Here is an 18,426-nt window from a genome sequence, read left to right on the forward strand (position 1 = left end):
AGCCAGAGGTCTGATCACAAGCTCAAACTGTACCACAGTGTCCTTTTATTCCAGCAGGAGCAAGACCATGATACATTATTGCTGACCAAACCACCACCCATGAGCAAAGCCAGCCAGCAGCTTACGCCTGGAGACCCTTTATGTCCTGAAGTATCTTTGTTATGCAGTTGCTATTTAGTGACTCTGCTCATGTGATGCTAAAAATTATTCTGGATCCAGTCATGCCTTGGAAAACTGCAAGTCTAACTAGGACAGCTAAACTCCAACCTGCTTTTGTTCATTATTCCTGCCTATCATTAGTATTAATATCAACTTGTCAAGTTGATCTTGATGTACAAGCCCTGTACAGCCCTGCTTCAGTGCAGGCCAAAAAAAAAAAAAAAAAAAGGCATCGCAACATAGCATCCCTTCTGTCAAGATCTGGCACCATCCTTTAACATCAGGGACCACCCTCCTCATTTCCCAGGGGAGAATAATGAAAATCCAGGGCATCCAGCAGAGTTCATTCAGGGAAATAACCCTGGTCACCTCTGGGCCTGATGACCGTCACTCCAGCTGTTAGCAGCCTGAAAGAAGCAGGCACCAGAAGGGGCTTGTCGCTGGTTGGACTTCAGGGAGGGAAGCTGTGGAGTGTCCATGCCGATATCTCATCTAGGTGGATGTGAGATGAGCTTTGTCATCAGGACCAGCAGCAGGACAGCAGAGCCTGCCGCGTAATTCATGTGATTCCTGTCAAGGCAGGACTGGCCAAGGGGTGAGTGCAGCCAGAAACACAAAATGCGTTGCCCAAGGTCCAGGAGCAAATTCCCAAGACCTTCCTTCTCTGGGCTGGGCTCAGAAAATGCCAGATGATGCTCTTGCCCTCTTAGCTGAATTACTTATCCCCTAAGGTCTCTTCCTCCTGCCTGCCATAACCCACCTGGCAGTGCCCGAGGAGCAGTGCATAATGTGTTCTTCCTTCTGTTAGGAGGACAGGAGGGCTCTGCGCACACATATGCGCACTGTGGTCCCTACCCTTAGGTGGGATTGATTTCTGAAGGGACACGATGCCACTGCTTTGCTACATTTCAAGCCTGTCATAACTAACGATTAAGACGTGTTGTATCACTGCTGTGTGTGCTGGATGAGTGCTGGGCTCTGAGACTGGGCTGTGGTTTATTTTTCCCCTTCCCCTAAAATAATACAACAGATATGGCTGACCATGGCATCTACAGGGAAGATGCTGCAGTGCTACGACCTCTGGGTCTTTGCCCAGCGGCAGCTGCCCTCATAGCCATGCCAAGCTGTATCACACCTTCAGGAAGCAGCACCCACATGGGTTTTCTCTTCTGGTAGAAGATACTACAAAGAGTTTACTAAGCTGTTGTAGAGCCACTATTGACACTCAGTCCCTAAGCCCAGTGCTTATCCTCTGAATCCTTAGTCTACAGTCACTAAATATGAAATGGTTTTAATGCTAAATATACATTGAATTGTGTATTCACCAGTGAAAGAAAGGAAGAAGCTAAGGTACAAGCTAAGCTCAGATGCAGATAACCTTCCATCCATGAACTAGGAAGGAGGGCTCAGGTGGAGACACCTTCACAAAAGCATCTAGAGTTAGATGAGATGGATCCTGCTCGTGACAATCTTGATTAAAAACTCAGCATTTGCCAGGACACGATGCTGGAGCTGACCCTCGAGCGCCTCTGTACACAGAGTAGAAAATAACCCAGCGGTGACTCAGCTGCATCTGTTGACAAATGGGGATCTGCTTTTTCAATCGAATACAACGCAAGCCAACAAAACGAGGCTGGGGTATCCCACGCACAGCCTTTCCTTCATGGAGGAAATGTCGACAGAGGCTAGGACCGGCAGGACGGAGGAGCAGCTGGGAAGATGCTGCTGTGTCCAGGCTTGCTCTCCTGAAGTTCCCAGTCCCCTGCCTGCAGACCTGCCCCAGACCAAGACCCAGGCTGTGGCCACTGCTGCACCAGGGCTTGTCGAGCGCAGAAGACGTGAGCTCGGGTGTGCGCAGTGCGAGCTGGATGCTGCCTGCAAAAAGACTGCCAAGGAGTCACCTTCGAGGCAAGAAATACCCAACAGATGTTTAACCATTTTATTGCCATTAACCTCAAAGGACGTGAATGTACATCTCTGTAAGCTTTGCCACAGGTATCCAGCTTTGACCACAGCCTGCAACCTCAGCTACATGTCTTCATCCAAGAAAGCAGCCAGCGGAGCCTTTGGCACAGGCATTACAATCCTGGGAGAAGGTTCCCGTGGTAGCAGAGTGCCTGGGGAGGGGTCCCTGTCCATGCACTTCACGTAGGCTGCTGCCACGGGGCTGTTCCCATGGGATAACTCAGACAACAGTCCTTTCTCCATGCAGTGTCTCTGGCATCAACAGAGCTGCTACCATATGCTGTTGGAAGCAGCAAATGAAGGCACAAGAAACTATATTTACTCCCTATTTTCAGTATTACTGTGTGAAGATATTCAGTATCAACTGGTCCTTATAGAGCGTCTGCCTTTCATAGCATCAGTTTGATGAGCTCCTCTCCCTGTATTTGGGAAATGCCATTTCTTGTGCATTTTGCTTTTAGCAGCGTAATATAGTCGGGCTTCGCCTCCCTGAGCCTGATAAACTGAGTGACTCAGAAACCTGCAATCTGCTTCAAAACAAAGCGTTTAAGATAAAAGATATAAGTAATGGAGCAGCTCGGCTCAGGACCATAAATGCTAGAGGGTTACTCATGTACTCAAAAACCTTCTAACCTTTCTCCAGCTTTTTTTAACCCCTGCAAGCCCTGGGCAAGGCAGGCTGCAAATAAGAGCTGATGTGTCATTTCAGATATGCTTCCACTCCAGCATGCAAACCCCGGAGCTGGGAAGTGGAAGGAGCTCTGATGCCAGCACTGTGCAACGAAGATGACACAGAGGGGGAGAGCCGAGCGCTCTCTTTGCAGCCTCCAAAGTGCTCTTATTTCTGCTGGTTAAACAGATGCCAGCTTCTGAGGGGATTATGTGTCATTGAGCCTGTTGGCTGTGACCACTAATTATCTCCAGCAACAGTTTAGCCTTGAGATTTGCGGTTCAAAGGGCATACTGGGAGTGCTGTCATCCAGCACCATGTGCAGCAATTTGTCTCCACTTGGGTTCCCCTGTTCCCAAAGAGGTGGCCCCCCCAACACATCCCATCCTCCACCAGCTCAAGCTCACACCCAGCAGACCAGCAGGTCCTTCCAATCAGCATGGGCAGGTGAAGCCCCAGAGATACCTCCAGTAGGAACCGAGGTGAACAAGCACCAGCTAAAATCAGCTCAGCATCTGAACAGCAGTCTGCCTGAGCTTTCCATTCCCGTAGCTGGATGTTAGCATGGCAGCTGTGCCACGGCATGCTCCTCCAGCTAAGCTTTGTGGGTGCAGGCACCAAAGGGGTCCAGCTCAGCTGCGGCCAAGTCCAGGGGAAAAAAATACCTGCTGCAGCCTGAGATGGGAGAAATTCCAGGGGAGAGCAGCCAGAGGAGTAAACGCTTTTGGAATGCAGCATCAAAACCAGCACTGAAAATGTTGTATACCTTCATATAAATTGATGGCTGACCCTCATCGAGACTACCGGCAACAGATGAAAAGCAGACCCAGGCAACTGAAAGAATTTAAGTCCTTGAGAAACATATGGAGAATGATGGTAAAGACTAGAGATGAGGAAAGAGATGAAGAGGGGAGTTAATAGAAAAGGCAAAGGATGTGTCGGCAAGCAGGTATCAGAGTTGGGGTGCCTGGCAGCCAGGCTAGATGCATTAGCGTGGGAGTGACCCTGAGGCACTGGACTCGCAGAGGACAGGCTGGGTATTGGGGGTACTAAGCATTGCTCTGTCACAGCACCAGTTAAGCACTGGGAGGCAGTACCCTCAGACAGACAGATGCTAGAGACCCCCCCCAGCCAAGGTTCCTATGGAGATATCCCAACTGGGATTGGAAGCTGGATGCTGTCAGGAAGGAGAGGGTAGGTGGGATGGATGCTGCTGGGCTCTCCTCCCTCTATCGCTATCATCCTGCCCCCTCGAGAGGCTGGCAGGCTGCATCAGCTCCCCCAAACCTCTGATTCCCCAGAGTAACTCAGAGGGAGCCAGGCACATGAGGCTGCATCACCTCCATGGACAAGGACGTGAAGGGAGGCGAGGCATTCCAAGCCTCAGAGACAGGTTGTATGCAGGATCAAATCAAATCTGGAGCTGATTTGCTGTCGGGCAGCCAAAGGGAACGCCACATGGAAGAGCCATAGGCTGTGCACGCCAGTGGCGAGAGCGAGAACCCCCTGAAGTCCCAGCACATGGCCTGGGGTTTAAAGGATGCTGCTGTTCACAAGCAAATCATTGCAGGTTGAAGGCAGTAATTACAGTAACGAACTCCTCCATCGCTGTGATGCCGAGTCCTCAGGCCAGTTTACAGTAGATTTCTTCATTTAGTGCACTCCCAGCATTAAAGGAGGATCTCAAAGGCAAGAATAATTAATAGGGAACATTAAATTGAAGAGAGTTCAGTCATAGGAAAATACAGAAAATGAAGATGGAGGAAGTGATAAAGGTCTTCAGAGTACTGCCAAGAGCTGCAAGAGGAAAAGAAAATCCTTCCCTCTCTTACACTTCCAGTTTTTACTGTCACCTTGAAGTGTTTTGTTCCTGAGGCCAGAGGAGAGACTGGGTCTCTGAATAACGGCACTGCAGAGCCGCCTTGGTCTGCAGGGACATGTGAAGAAATGCAGCTGTCTCTTAAATAACAGGAGTTGACACCAGTTGTGAATAGATGAGTGATCGTGGCTTCGGCCATCACAGTGGAGGATCTGATTTCAAATGAAGCCATTCATCCATCCAGGGCCCATCACAAGGCTATTAAGGGAGCATCTGTCACAAAACCACAATAGCTTTAAATGCTTGAAAAAGGGCACAACAAAAATAAGGCTGCTTAGATTATATACTTTTCTCTGGGTGACGTGATCCTTGCAATTCTTTAGCAAAAATGAATGATAAATATGATGGGTAGCCAAAATACATGATGCAAGCAGGTTGAGGTTTGTTTTTCACCTTAGTGTAGAGTTTGGTTGTCTGTCTGTTTTTCCAGGCTAGCGAGGTAGGCACGAAAGCCAGTGGCAATGAGTTTTCTCGAGTAGCAGAGTGCACGGCCCCAGCACCTTAGCTGTCCAGCTCCGGAGGCTTCACTCAGAGCACTCCCTCCAGGACACAAATGGAAAGCATTTTCCTGCTTTCTGATGCAGCAGAGAAAGCATCTCCAGCGGCAGGACAGGGCAGCGTGTTCAGGCCAGGTGGGATGTGCTTTGGCAAGGCACAGGGGGAAGTGTGCTCACTGCCAGGTCGGTGTGATTGGGTTATTCATCAGGACTAAATCCACACTCTGTGTTAAAAAAGAATTGCATTTATCTAAATTGAAAGAGAAACTCAAGTTTAGACATCATGGCTATCTTATGTGAATGGTTCCAGCTCATATCTTCTTGCACTCACCAGTAAACTCATACTCACCGGAGACAATGTCTTTCCCTTCCCTACAACTGTCCAGCTTCTTTTACTACTCTTTATTCTCTGCAAGCTGCATTGGGCAGAGCAACAATCCTCTAGCTAACACCAGAATGGGTACCCTCCCATCCTGCCCCTGGCATGTCACCTCCTGCCCCACTGCCTCTTTGGGTGACATCCAGGCTGCCAGAAGCACAGAGATTGAAGGGCAAGACCACTGCTCATGCACAGACCTGCTCTATTATATTCACAGTATATTGAAAGCATCTTGTGTGCATTAGATTGATGCTCTGGGGCTAGAGGTAGGCATTTCAGCCCTGTAATGCACATCAAACCCCCTTTAAGAGGAACTGGGGTGTCTGCGTGCAGCTCAATGGCGGTGAGAAAGACTTTACTGTGTGATGCAGCTCTGTGTTTATAATTCATATTAAATTGTAATCCAAATTCCTCCTTTATATTTAGTTCGGCTGAGTTGTTTTGAAAAATTGTCTTGAATGTGGATGAAAAAAATGGGTTTGTGGTCATATGGGCACAGCTGCTGGGTTCCTCTACAAAAACATTTCATGCTGAAGAATAGGGCTTCCTACCCAAAGTTTCAGCCTATGGAGGCGTTGCCTGAGTTCATAGATTTTAAGCCTAGAGCAGAATAAGGGTAAATGTTTTAAAACTATCCAAGTGTTTTAGAAAGCTAAATCTTCCCTCTACCCCCCAAAAAAACCAATTTATACTCCCAGATTATCACCATCTAAGCCAGCCCCTGGATTTTGTCCAAGCGCTGCATCTCCCACAGTCCCAGCCCTATGCTGGATTTCAAACTGAAGCAGTGACTCACTCAGGCAGATTCATCTCCCTTCATTTAAGCTGACTGAAAGCAAGGCATCTCGTCAGAGCAAGCTGCCCTGGCTCCCTCCCTTCCCAGCAGAGAGAGAGGCACCTCCCAAAGGTGACTTGACCTGGCTGTTCTGGGAGCGAGACCTATGTTCTCCAACTTCTTATCTGAATAAACCCTTGCAGAAAAGCATGTGTGTGTACAGAATCCAGCACCATGGACCGATTGGGACCTTTGTCCCTCAGGGAATAAAAATAGCACGTAATATTAAAACTGTATTTTCACAGATTGCAATCAGGGCTCACAACACACGCACACTTAATTTCCTGCTTTCAGTTCACTATCAGATTTTATGCTTAGGTTAGTGGGGTTTGTTAACGTTTCTTTTTCCCCAGAATAGAATTTTTTTCCTTTAACTGCAATACATTCAGCCATGAAAAATGAGATTGAAAAAGATTAATAGGAAGCTGAAGGATTAATCTGAGATTGACAAAGATTAACGTGAGTCTTATTCTTACCTGTTTTCTTTTTCTTTTCCCTTCTTCTCTTAGCTACCTAGACAGCTTAGATCGAATTGGAGCTGCAGACTACCAGCCCACGGAGCAGGATATCCTCCGAACCAGGGTCAAAACAACTGGCATTGTAGAAACCCACTTCACATTCAAAAACCTCCACTTCAGGTTAGCCTAAAACTGCATGTACCAGTAAATTTTCAGGGCATCAGTTTGTCACAGGGTTTCCCCATAGCTCCCAAAGGAGAAATTGTTAAATTGCCGGTTAACACGCGGATGGCTCCCACTGCAGAGGACATGGTGTTTTGGGGGTCAACAATATTGGGGGGTCAACAATATTGGGGGGTCAACAACAGCAATGTTTGACAGTCCTGTCTTGAAAATCAATGCCTTTAAGATAGGAGCTCACGGTACCTTCTAACCCAAACAAAAGCGCTTTGTTGGGAGGTATAATATGAGATCAGCCCCAAGTCTGATCAAGCTCATAAATATAAAAATATTTGGCCAAATCGTCACTCTAAAGTGGGTCAGTCGCATGTGGTTAATGCTATAGATTGACCCATATGATGCCAGCCAATAGAGAAAGAGGGCATGAAGACAGAAAGACATACACACAGAGTATTTAGAGCATAGAAAACTCAAGAGTGCACGGTCACCACCTCCGTAGACCCTTTGGGACCCAGCACACTGCTGAGGCTCTCCCACAGATCCCCACATCCCTAGCTGTTACTGCTCCTCCTCGGCTCCAGGCTCTGGAGAAGACCAAGCCAGTGGTTAAAGACCTGTTGCTTTGTGTTTGGAGCCTTCCAGGGACCATATGGTCAGAAAATGCCAGGACTGCTGAAGTTTCCTCTTAACTAAGAAAGAGCAGGTGCTGACAGTCTTCTCCTGTGCCATAGGCTCTTTGATGTTGGGGGCCAGCGGTCAGAACGCAAGAAGTGGATTCACTGCTTTGAGGACGTCACAGCGATCATTTTCTGCGTCGCACTGAGTGGCTACGACCAGGTGCTCCATGAAGATGAAACCACGGTGAGTCTAACCAGGTCTTGGAGGCCCCAACAATCCTTTACGGGATACTGCGTAGCCAGCAACTGCTCAGAGATCGCCGAGTGCTCACTGGGGTGCTACAGTAATGTGCTTTTGTCAGTCACTGCCCCTTGACACTGAAATCCTGGGGAGATTTGTCCTCCTCCACACACTTCAAAATCAAGTCTGCATGCCCAGGTAATGCTTCCTTGCATCGGTAAAGTCGCAGTGTTGTATTTCTCCTTTCTAGCTGACCTGTGTGTTTTCAAAATGTGTTAATGGGACCCTATATCCAGAAAGAGAAGATATAGCTAGGTGGGCTTTTAAAATAAATATTAAGGAAGTGGTCATGCTGTGCTGCAAAGGTGCTGGACGGCCATGCACAGCCGAGGCAGGCTCGGGCTAGGAGTATAACCTATTTCTTCAGGCTACAGAAATTAATTTTCCTGAGTGAGACTGGAACTGTTTGATTCCTCAGGTAATTTGCTCTAGGAGAGGTTTTATGACTTCCCACTGTGGCATTAGGCTCAAAATACCATCTGGAAATAAAGCTAGCGAAGAGCTGTGTGCTCCCTGGTATTAGAGTGCAATTAATACAAGTGAATTAAATACACAGAAAGGATGCAAGAAGACTCATTACTGTACTCTGGCCATTCATTCAGTGTGATAGGGATGCATGCTTTTGGGACTAATGACGACTGCGGTGGGCACCTGGTTGCATTTGTTTAACGAAAAGAAATCGGAGGCCATACTCAGACTTGGTAACGATTTCATCTCTGCCCAGTCTGCAGCAGCATGGAGAGCTTGCTCCAGCCAGCTCTGTCTCCCTGAAGCTCTTTACTCTCCTGCTGGTAAAGATGTCAGGCTTGCAGAAAGCTGTTGATGAGGAAGGAATCAAGGGAAAGATTGCTGTTAGGTGTCAGTTGTCTCTTCCCAAAAAGACTGGGAGGGGCTGTGGTTTCTAGCCTCTTTGAGCCAGGTTTATGAGCTCTAGCAAACTGTTTGATGAAGTCACCCGGTTGGTTGGGTCATACTGATACCAGAATTCAGGGTGATACTAACATCATGACTATGTCCCTCCAGGCTGACTGAGACACCCTACACCCTCTCATGTCCACTTATTTATAATCCTCAGTTTTCACCTCCCTCTGACCCTGGCCCCGATATGCTCGAGGATGCTCAGTCCTGTAGGATTTACTGGGAAGGAACCAAAATCTCCTGACATGGTTTCAAAAACCCAGCCATTAGCTTAATGCCATAGAGCTCTGCAGCTGGGCAGGGGAAACACAACTGGGAGATAAAGAAGAATACGCAGGGAGAGGGCAGACCCAGGGGGCAGGGAGCGAAGCTGTGATCTCAGCAGAGAGCAAGGTGCTCTGTAGGTAAAACTTGGGCTGTGACACCGAAACCGTGAAGCCAAAGGCTGCCTTTAATACAGGTCACCTTTGGGTGCCAGTCTACACAAGCCAGAGCCTGTGATTCAAAGCCACAGAGCACAAAATGGAAGGGCTTGAATGCCAATGCCATTTTTTAAATGTCAGCCTTAACTCAGCTCCTCTGAGATGGAGGTTACAGCATCCCTCCTGGGGATGCTGAGCTCTGCCAGTGACTGTCCATCACCCAGCACTACCCCAGTGACAAGCACGGTGCCAGCTCAGCCTCCCTCCTGAAGTGCCCCACTGCGGAAACTGGGATTTGTGCAGCTCCAGTTTCCTTTTGCATCAGGAAAGCAGGCTTGCACTACTCTGGCACAGTGCTGACATTTGCCTGCTATTTCAGTCCATTTTCACAAAGCATTTCTGGGGATGCTGAGCAACAGGAGGGCAGAGGCAGCTGCTGTTCATTTACACATTTGGCGTAAACCGGGAAAGGATTCGGCATCGCCACTGCCACGCCTGCAGGATGCCCCCGCCTAACTCAGATAAACAACCCTGAGTGAGTCCAATGCAAATAGGAAAAAAATGACAGTGTTGGATCTTGTCTACCCTATTATACCCCCAGCACAAATGGTGGGTGGAAAACACAGCACCCACAGACTCAGTCCCCTCCCAGCTGAACCCCCAAACATTCGGTCTCCTCCCTGCTAACGTGGTTCCTCTCCAAAAACCCAGCAGTAAAAAGCAGCATCTCTTCAGTCAGCTGATTTGCCGTCTGCCTGGATCCGTCACATCTGCTGGTTTTAATGACGTAAATCAGCTTTTATTGCTTCTCACTTAGAAAATGCAAAGAGGAGGCAGCTGAGAGAGTGAGCTGGGTGCTGTTTCTCCATCATTATTTTCTATAGAGCTGCTTACTATGGTGCGGGCACTTCCAGCTGTATTAAGCCACTGAAGGTTTGGGGGCTGTACAGATGTCTCTGTGAGTATGAAAAGACTTGTAGAGCTTTCATTACTAGCGTGGAGCCATGAGAGGTAAAGAGCCCTACTGCATCTCGGGTGCCCAAAAAAATCCTTGCAAAGCCAGTGCATGGAGAGAACAGCTTTTCCTCGTGCGCTCAGTGCCGTTGACAATAATCACAGCATTTCACAGGCCCTTTTTGCACACCTCTAAGTCAAACTGCACTTCAGGCAGATGAAACTGCAGTTCAGATAAAGTCAGCCTAACATGGAGCAGGGGCTCACCTTGTTAAGCTCGGTTAGCGCGAGGGCATTGGGACCAGTGTAGTTGTAGGGTCAGCCTGTCTCACTGAAAAAAAGCTCACAAACAACAGGTTTACTGTGAATCCTTTCAAATGAGACTGAGCAAAGAGCTGGTTAAAAAAGGCTGGGTGAAACACCCCCTGACCTGTCCCTGCCTTAAAATTAAAGCACAGCTCTACACTTGTAGAGTTTTTTTGTGGTTTATTGCACTCTGTTTTAGAAGACTGAGCACCCACCCTCCTGCAGCAGCTAAGAAAAGGCTATTGTGTGCAAAGCCATCACTCCCTAAGAGCAGGTAGATTTTTATAAGGGATATATTTTCTCTCCAATTCCCTGCCACAAAGAGCAACAGAGCAGGAGTTGAGGAAAGCAAGTACTTCTCTATGTCCAGGTGAGAAAGGTATAAATAAAATAAAGACAACTTTCTGCATCTGTGCTTTCTATGCCCATACACCCATAAAGACCACATTTTGCACAGAAACCCCCAGTGCTGTTGAATCCAGCCTCTCCCATTGCCCCAAACACCTCCTTACACCACTGTTGGCAGATCCAAACTGCTTCCCTGCATGCCAGGCTCCTGGGGGAGAGGAGCAAACCTACAGGGAAATTTAAGCAGTGCCTTCATCAGTTCCCTTGCTGCCAGCCACAGCCCACAGCTAGAGCTCCCGAGGCAAAATGACACCCTCTGCCCAATGCAGAAGACACTGTCTTCAAGATATTACACCTGCATCTGCCTTTACCGAGTCCATCACAAGGAGCTGCAGAGCTCTCTGCCGTATTTGTACACAGTGGGAACATCCTGCTTTAACTGACTGAACAACTCCATGGATTATGTCTTTGCATAACAAGGCTATTTTGTCTCATTTGTGACTTATCTTTATGTTTCATAAGCTGAGGTTACAGGAGGAAAAGCCTCAGATCTGTAATCTGGGAGGAGAGAGGGACAGCAGTCATATTAATCAGTAAAACTGGAGAAGAAGATTAACAAAGGCAGATTTGCATTATTCCTTCTAACTGGAATTCCTGATGGAATTGAAAAAAAGACAGCAATGGCATGGGACCTATCACAGGAACCGTGACTATCCTTTTTGGGTTTTCCTTGCAAATTCAAAGGAGTTGCGGCAAGAGAGGGAGATGTTCATGCTGCACATTGCTGCCTCTGAAACGAAGATATTTAGGTCATCCATATCTAGCCAAGACATGCAAGTATTGTTTGTGTCCCCATTGCTGAGCATGGGATGGGTTGAAGGCACTGTGCTGGTGACCCTTGGTGTGCATTAGTCTTGGCCTGTTGGCTCGTATTTCATTGCATGACCCGGTTAGCGTGCTCTCTCTGCTGTCATTGGGCAAGAAAAATTGAATTGCAGCACTCAGAAATTGCCTTAGGAGTGACAAAGCAAGTGAAAGTGGCTTGGGCATCTTAGGAAATATAAGCAGGCAGGGGAACATGGCGTTTCTGTGCTTAGGATAACCATCAGTGTCCTTATAGTTCGCATGACATTTAGCACTTAATCACCAAGGAAAACAAAAAAGATTGAATCAACTGTGTGTTGCAGAAATAACCGGGTCTCCTCCCATGCTCTGGTGAAAAAAAGATGGGGTTTATGAATGTGTTTCTGCCTGGGGAGAGTCTTGACCACAGCGTCCTTTCTCCCTCATGCTCAGTAGAAAGCTGTTTGCCCTTCACATCAGCAATGGGAACACGGTCGTGCAATGACATCTAAACTCAGCTATAAGCAATTCTGTCTCTTGTTGTGTGCAGGAAAAGTTAACTGGACTTTTAATTTGTATGGGTGAGTGATTATTCCTCTGTAACGTGGCTGGTGGGGCTGCTTTCCTTGTTGGGGTATAAAGTATTTGCAGGCGTAAGGATTTAAAATACTGATTTTGAAATAGGAAGTGACATTAAGAAGCCAATGTTTCAAGAGCCTTTCCCTTAACGATAGGCCCAACATAAAGTAGGAAAAAGCAGCACAATGAGTCCAAAAGCAGGTGAAGTAATTTATATCACTTCATATAAAAGGATGAGAAGTGTAATCTTTAATGCCTCCTAGCAGAGCAGGCATGTCTGCCCCATCACAGCAGCATGGGTGCTGGTGAGAGGGTCCCTCGGGAAGCTTTAAGGGACTAAAAGCATCTTTCACTGTGGATTTACTGGTAGGAGGGGGATTATTTGGGCACTTTAACTTCTCACTCCTCCTTTAGCAGCAGCCTGTCCTTTTACGTGTGGTACACAGGGACTGCCTCCCCATCCTCGCGTCTCAGCCAGGGCCTGCCTGAGCTGTTGGAGGTCTCCTACAAACATCTGTTGAATGAGTAACAGTTGGGAAGGGAAAGGAAAGGGAGGCGGTGAGGCATTCCCAATGTTAGCCAGCCCCAGGACAGCTTGCATCCATGCGTAGGCTCCCAGGAGCCCTCCTGGGATGCGACAGCATTTCCCACATGGCACCCAGGTATGGCAAAAGGAGCATCCATACCTGCTCACCAGGATATTGCTCTGCACCTTTGCCACACACAGAATGTGGTTCCTTGCTTTTGAATAATGTTGTCTTCTCCTTAGTGATGGGGAAGGAAAAGGTGGATTTTAAGACCAGAACCTTTCCCAGATAAATAAGGATGAGTGGGCAGAGCAGTGGTTGTATTTACTCAGCTAACTGGCAGAGCTGGGGGAAAAATCAACATGTAGAGATCAGAAAGCCAGGTCGGGCAGCCTTAGGAAGCTTCGAAACTTGTTTCTGGAATCTGAAAGGAATAGAGGATTTTTATTGTAACTCTCATTTTCTACAGGGACGTATTAGTTTGTGCTGTGTGTATATTCTGGTTACGACTGAATGCTGAGAGCCACAATTTCTCGGGAAAACAGTCTCATTTCCTAACAGGTGTTAACACAAATTAATCAAACTATGTAAGAGAAGCAGAAGGATTTCTGTAGCATCCTTACGTATTCTTGCTACTGTAGGAAGGTCAGCTTCACCTAACGGCGAAGCCCAGCTCAGGAGAAGTCCTCAGCTTCTATTTCTTAACAAAAACCCGATGTTGCCCATGGTGCTTTCTGTGCCACAAGGCGCAGTTGCACACCGCTGCTCCCCGCCAGGGCTGCGCAGCGTGGTACGGGGCTGGTGAGGTGTGGGGTGGTAAGTACGGTGACCTCCAGGCTGATGGCTGCTGCAGATGAGCTATTGGTTTAACCCACGAGCAGTGTTCATGTGTTTCTCCATGCTTTTATTTTAAATCAGCAAGGGTGATAAAAGTGTCATTAAAAATGTTCTGTGAGGGACCCTGCTTAAAAAAAAGGTTAATTATATTTGCTTTCTGTTCCCCCTGACCACCTTCCACTTTCTTCTCTCCTCCCAAAGGCTTTGGGTAGCCAAGGATCTCCTGTACAAAACCTTTGCAGGTTTCTACACGGTTACAATTTTGACACCACAAGTAGCAAAGAGGAGCATTGCTCCGGGGCTCTCACACCAGCCAGTACAATATGGGTTAGCAAAAACCAGCACACAGGCACGGGATGATCCAGATAAGCAACGTCTTGCAACTGAGACCCAATAAGTAAATGCATTTTTACATTTGTACACAATGGCATCTTTCCCGTGTGTCGGTACAATGCACGGTGGGGAGGTGCTCGGTCATTTCGAGTCTGGTAGCAAAGCGCGCGATATACAGTACAGCAAATCGCGGGCATCCTGTTTCAGTCTGGGTCAGAACGGATATTTCCTTCATTCACGGAGCCACTTTTACCTAAATAAAACATTCAGCAGCAGCTAAAGTATAGCAACGAAAAGGAAAGTGTTAATCAATAAAGTGCTGGGCTCAATTATGCTGCCTGCATGGGCATGAAATGGAGCAGGAGAGGGGTGAAAGCCCCTGGCTGTCTCCTGCACCACTCTGAATTTCCAAACCCAGGGGGGACACATGCTGCACCCACCCCAAAAAAACCCTCCGGCAACAGGCAGCCCTGTTCTCTCTAGCGTCTCTCCGGCGGTCGCTGTAATCAGTCTCATAGGTGCACTGGCAGGTTTGGGGAGTGCTGTCCCAAGGAGATGCCGCTGGGAAAAGCCGAGGAGCCGGTCTGGTCTGTACCATGCTTTGCCTTTGATAACCCCCTGACTCTTGGGTGTGCTTCGTCCTCACCGCGCCTGCTCTCTCCGCTACCCGGCTCCCGGCTGAGAGATGGCCACGCGACCGGCGTGCGCATCCGGCGTCGGCCTCGCACGCCAAACATCGCCAGCCTCGGCGCCTTCACAGCTTTTCCTCGGCCGTCTGACCTTATCTAGCCAAACAAAGGCCAAAAAATGAGCATTTGAGAGACCAACCAAATTTGGCAGGTATGAAGCTTCTCTTGAACCGAGAAAAAAACCAAAAGAAAAACCGAGTTGAGAGTTGAAAGCAGCAGGGAACGTGACACTTGGTTGACTTTGCCGTGAGCTCTTTCCACCACCATAAAACCATGTGGCGGACTTTGCAACTCTCTAACTGGTCTGGTTTTTTCATTCCTCTTATCTCTCTCCTTTCCTGTGTCGTTTTTTTGCATGACGTATAACCAAAAAGCCGACTTCTTGCTGTGCATGCATTTGAACATATGGCTCTTCTGCTGGCAAGTAGCTAATGTTCTTCTAGAGGCATGAGCTAACATCAGTGGTAGCTGCCTGACTTCTAGTCTGGTTGTTCTTAGATGCCCTTCATTACGTTTTTCCTTTTCACACTATTTCCTCTTCCTTTTTCACTTTTTTTTCCTCTCTGCCAGACACTTCCTGTTGAGCCATCTTCCAAGAGAACTAAAAAAAAAAAATTAAAAAAATTAAAAGCCCGACAACAGGCAACAATACTAAACCAAATAACAAAACCAGGCAAAGGTCACAGCAAGGTCATTTCCAAAATTATGTCACCTTGGTGTCTGCTTCCAACTCTAGATTAATTCAAGGATCTACCAGTCCTTGGTTAATGTATCCAACCAGTTGTGTGCCACACACATTCAAGAAAGTAAAAAAAAAAAAAAATTTTAAAAATTAATGAAAATATTTTAGAAAATCTGCATGAGCTACACGGACACATAAATCTGATCAAAGGGCAAAATTAACTCCCCATCCATGCATGGTGCATGATGATTTCTATGAGCTGGGATCCTGTAAATTATACACTATGCAAAATCAAAACAGCTCTGTATAGCTAAATGCCCTTAAGTTACTAACTGTATGTCAAATGTTATAGGGATTGCATCTGTGTATATATATGTTCAGCTGTATGTATACATAAATTTATTATCGTATATCATAGATTTTCTTTTTTTGTTTTCCTCCTTAATGTAGTTGTTTTAGATTTCCCTACATACATGTTGAACATCCCCTAGTCGCTGTCTTTGGCCTGATGTGATCTCTCCTTTCTATTGCAGAACCGCATGCACGAATCACTGAAGCTTTTTGACAGCATCTGCAACAACAAATGGTTCACAGATACGTCTATTATCCTCTTTCTAAACAAGAAGGACATATTTGAGGAGAAAATTAAGAAATCTCCACTGACTATCTGCTTTCCTGAGTATACAGGTAATGAGAAAGCTGGCTGTACAGGAGTGCATAGCGAAGGGAGGATGGAGCGTTTCCCATCCAAGCTGATACTGTTGTATATCGCAGGCAACGAGGCTAAAGATGCATACCTAGAGCTCCCATTTGCTTCACTGCAAGTTTTATTTCAATAAATGCCATAGGATCACCGCCACCATGTTTAGTGGTCCACTGAAAGCGTGAGGATGACTTAAACGCAAGTTCTTGGCAGGCAAAGGGCCACCACCACTAATCAGGGCATCTGATCTCTGCCCCACAGGCGGTTTCAATGCAGAGCCAACACCTGCAGGTGTGGGGCTGGCAGCACACTGCCTCAGCCTGTGCCCTGGTTCCCAGCATCGCTCAGGAACACGAACCCTCTTGCAGGTCTCTCGGAAAGATGCAGTGAGCTTAACCATTACAGACGGGTAACTGGTCTCTGGGAGACCAACGCATGGGGTTTGTTAGGGTGTCCTCAGCTGGAGCCCAGCTTTGCTGTTTCATACCCATCACATTCCTCTGTGGGTCCCGGCTGACTGCAGCAAGGATTCCTCTGCGGTTCCTGGCCACTACCCCACTGCCAGGCACCAAGGGGCTACGGGATCAGCCCTCCGGCATACAGACAGCAGGTCCCACAGCCTGGCTGCTTCAGCTCAAGCTGTAAATTTTTATCACGTTAGTTTAGGAGGTCCCCAGTTCTGCTCTCAGGCCCACTGACATCAAGCGTCTGGACATGGAAATGCTTCCAGTTAAATGCAGATAGAAAACGAGGTGCTTGATTTTCTTGTGCACTGGCCACCCAGGCCTCTTAACCCATAGTGCAGACAGAGAAGAGCCACAGCAAGCCATGCCCCGAGCTTGGCTGGGGAGAAGGAGGCCTTAATGATACTTGGAGATCCGAGCCAGAGGCTCTGCAACAGGGCAGCGTGCAAGAAGCCCTCGCTTCTGCTGGCTGCCTGGCATCTGACCTGCTAATGATGAGAATACATCACCCGTGCAAAGGCTGCAGCTGCACCCCGCCACTTCCCGCTGCATCTCGCCAGCTTCCACAAACCCTCATTACCATTCTGAGACAGCATAAAAATAAACTTTTATCATCATGAATTATTTAAGCTCACCGGAGACATCCAGATGAATCAAGCCGACGGACAGAGAAGCAGATCTCTTTGTCAGGAAACGTAGCTGTGAACCGGGAACACCAAGAGTGTCACATTTCTGGGCAGGCCAACAAATTATTAACCAGAGCTTCCTATCTCTGAGCACTTGATTTTTCACTCTGAATAGGCAAAAATGATCCATCATTGCTGCTTTGGGCTGAATGGTCTATGGCCATGGAGCTGAACGACTCCATCTGAATTCAGAAGGATATCTGCAGGCTTCCTCTCTGGGGAAGGTTTGGATGTTTGTCACTACCAACACATTTCAGCCATCTACTCATCTGCTTAGTCCAGACAGAACCAACATATTCCTGACATGTTTGTCTAAAAAGATCTAATAATGGAAATTTCATAGCCTTTACAGTTGAAAATCCACAATAATGCCAACCCCAAATTTTTCTGGTTGCAAATTAGATTGCTGCTTGCCCTCTTTTGAATGGCTTGTAGAGCAGCTCATCACCATCTTCTTTATAGCAGCACCTCTATATACCGGAAGATTTTTACCATGCCCTCTTCCTTTTCTCCATGAAGCAAACCTGCACCTTTCACTCATTCCTGATCGCATTTTGTGGACCTGGTTTTGTGGATCTTCACTGAAGTCTCCCAGTAACCCCACTCTGAAATAATATCCCTAATGGCAGAGAGACTGGAACAAGAAGGAATGTCATTTTAGATATAACTCTTCCTTGCCAAGCTATCCCAACCCAAGAAAGGAGTTCAGTGGGGGAAGCAGACCCTCATACACACGTAGCTAAGCTCTCAGCTGACTACACAGAGGAAAACAAATACAGCTTATTTCTGGAGCACTTCAGCCCCAAGTGAACCAAACCAGTCCTCCCCAAATCTCAGAGTACCCCAAAGATGCTCTAAATTCCTTCGAGGTGCTGTTCTGGAAGCTGGGAGTTATCACAATGCCAGGGATCCTCCGCAGACCTCTTGTCTCTCTCGTACCATTGGAGAGGGCTGGAGGTCTGAAGGCTGAAAGTCCTTCCACTGATCCAACAGGGATCTCAATCAGAGGTGAAGAATGTCTCACCCCTAGGCATTCAGCAGCACCATTAAAAGTTGGAAGTTGGCTCATGCTAACATTAAGCCCAGACATTAGACCCAAGCACACACTTAAGCTTGCTCGCCCCTGCTTTGCTGACCACAGCTCAGAGGGTGAAGCCCTCGTGGCCTTGTGAAAGAGCAGCATTATTAGAAAGTT

The 18,426-nt window shown here is 47.4% G+C and overlaps 1 protein-coding gene across 2 annotated transcripts in view; it reads left to right on the forward strand.

Annotated features, from left to right (window-relative positions):
* The window catches only part of GNAO1 (G protein subunit alpha o1), a 154,819-nt gene that overhangs the window by 120,587 nt on the left and 15,806 nt on the right, over positions 1-18,426 (forward strand). The window contains exons 5-7 of one of the 2 annotated variants that reach the window (XM_052796097.1): positions 6,894-7,022; positions 7,754-7,883; positions 15,912-16,065. In XM_052796097.1, coding sequence (XP_052652057.1) covers positions 6,894-7,022; positions 7,754-7,883; positions 15,912-16,065 — 413 coding nt within the window. The remainder of the gene's footprint in view (positions 1-6,893; positions 7,023-7,753; positions 7,884-15,911; positions 16,066-18,426) is intronic. The other variant, XM_052796096.1, reaches the window with a different exon arrangement.

The sequence above is a fragment of the Harpia harpyja genome, chromosome 9 (assembly GCF_026419915.1).
Source record: "Harpia harpyja isolate bHarHar1 chromosome 9, bHarHar1 primary haplotype, whole genome shotgun sequence".
Classification (NCBI taxonomy): domain Eukaryota; kingdom Metazoa; phylum Chordata; class Aves; order Accipitriformes; family Accipitridae; genus Harpia; species Harpia harpyja.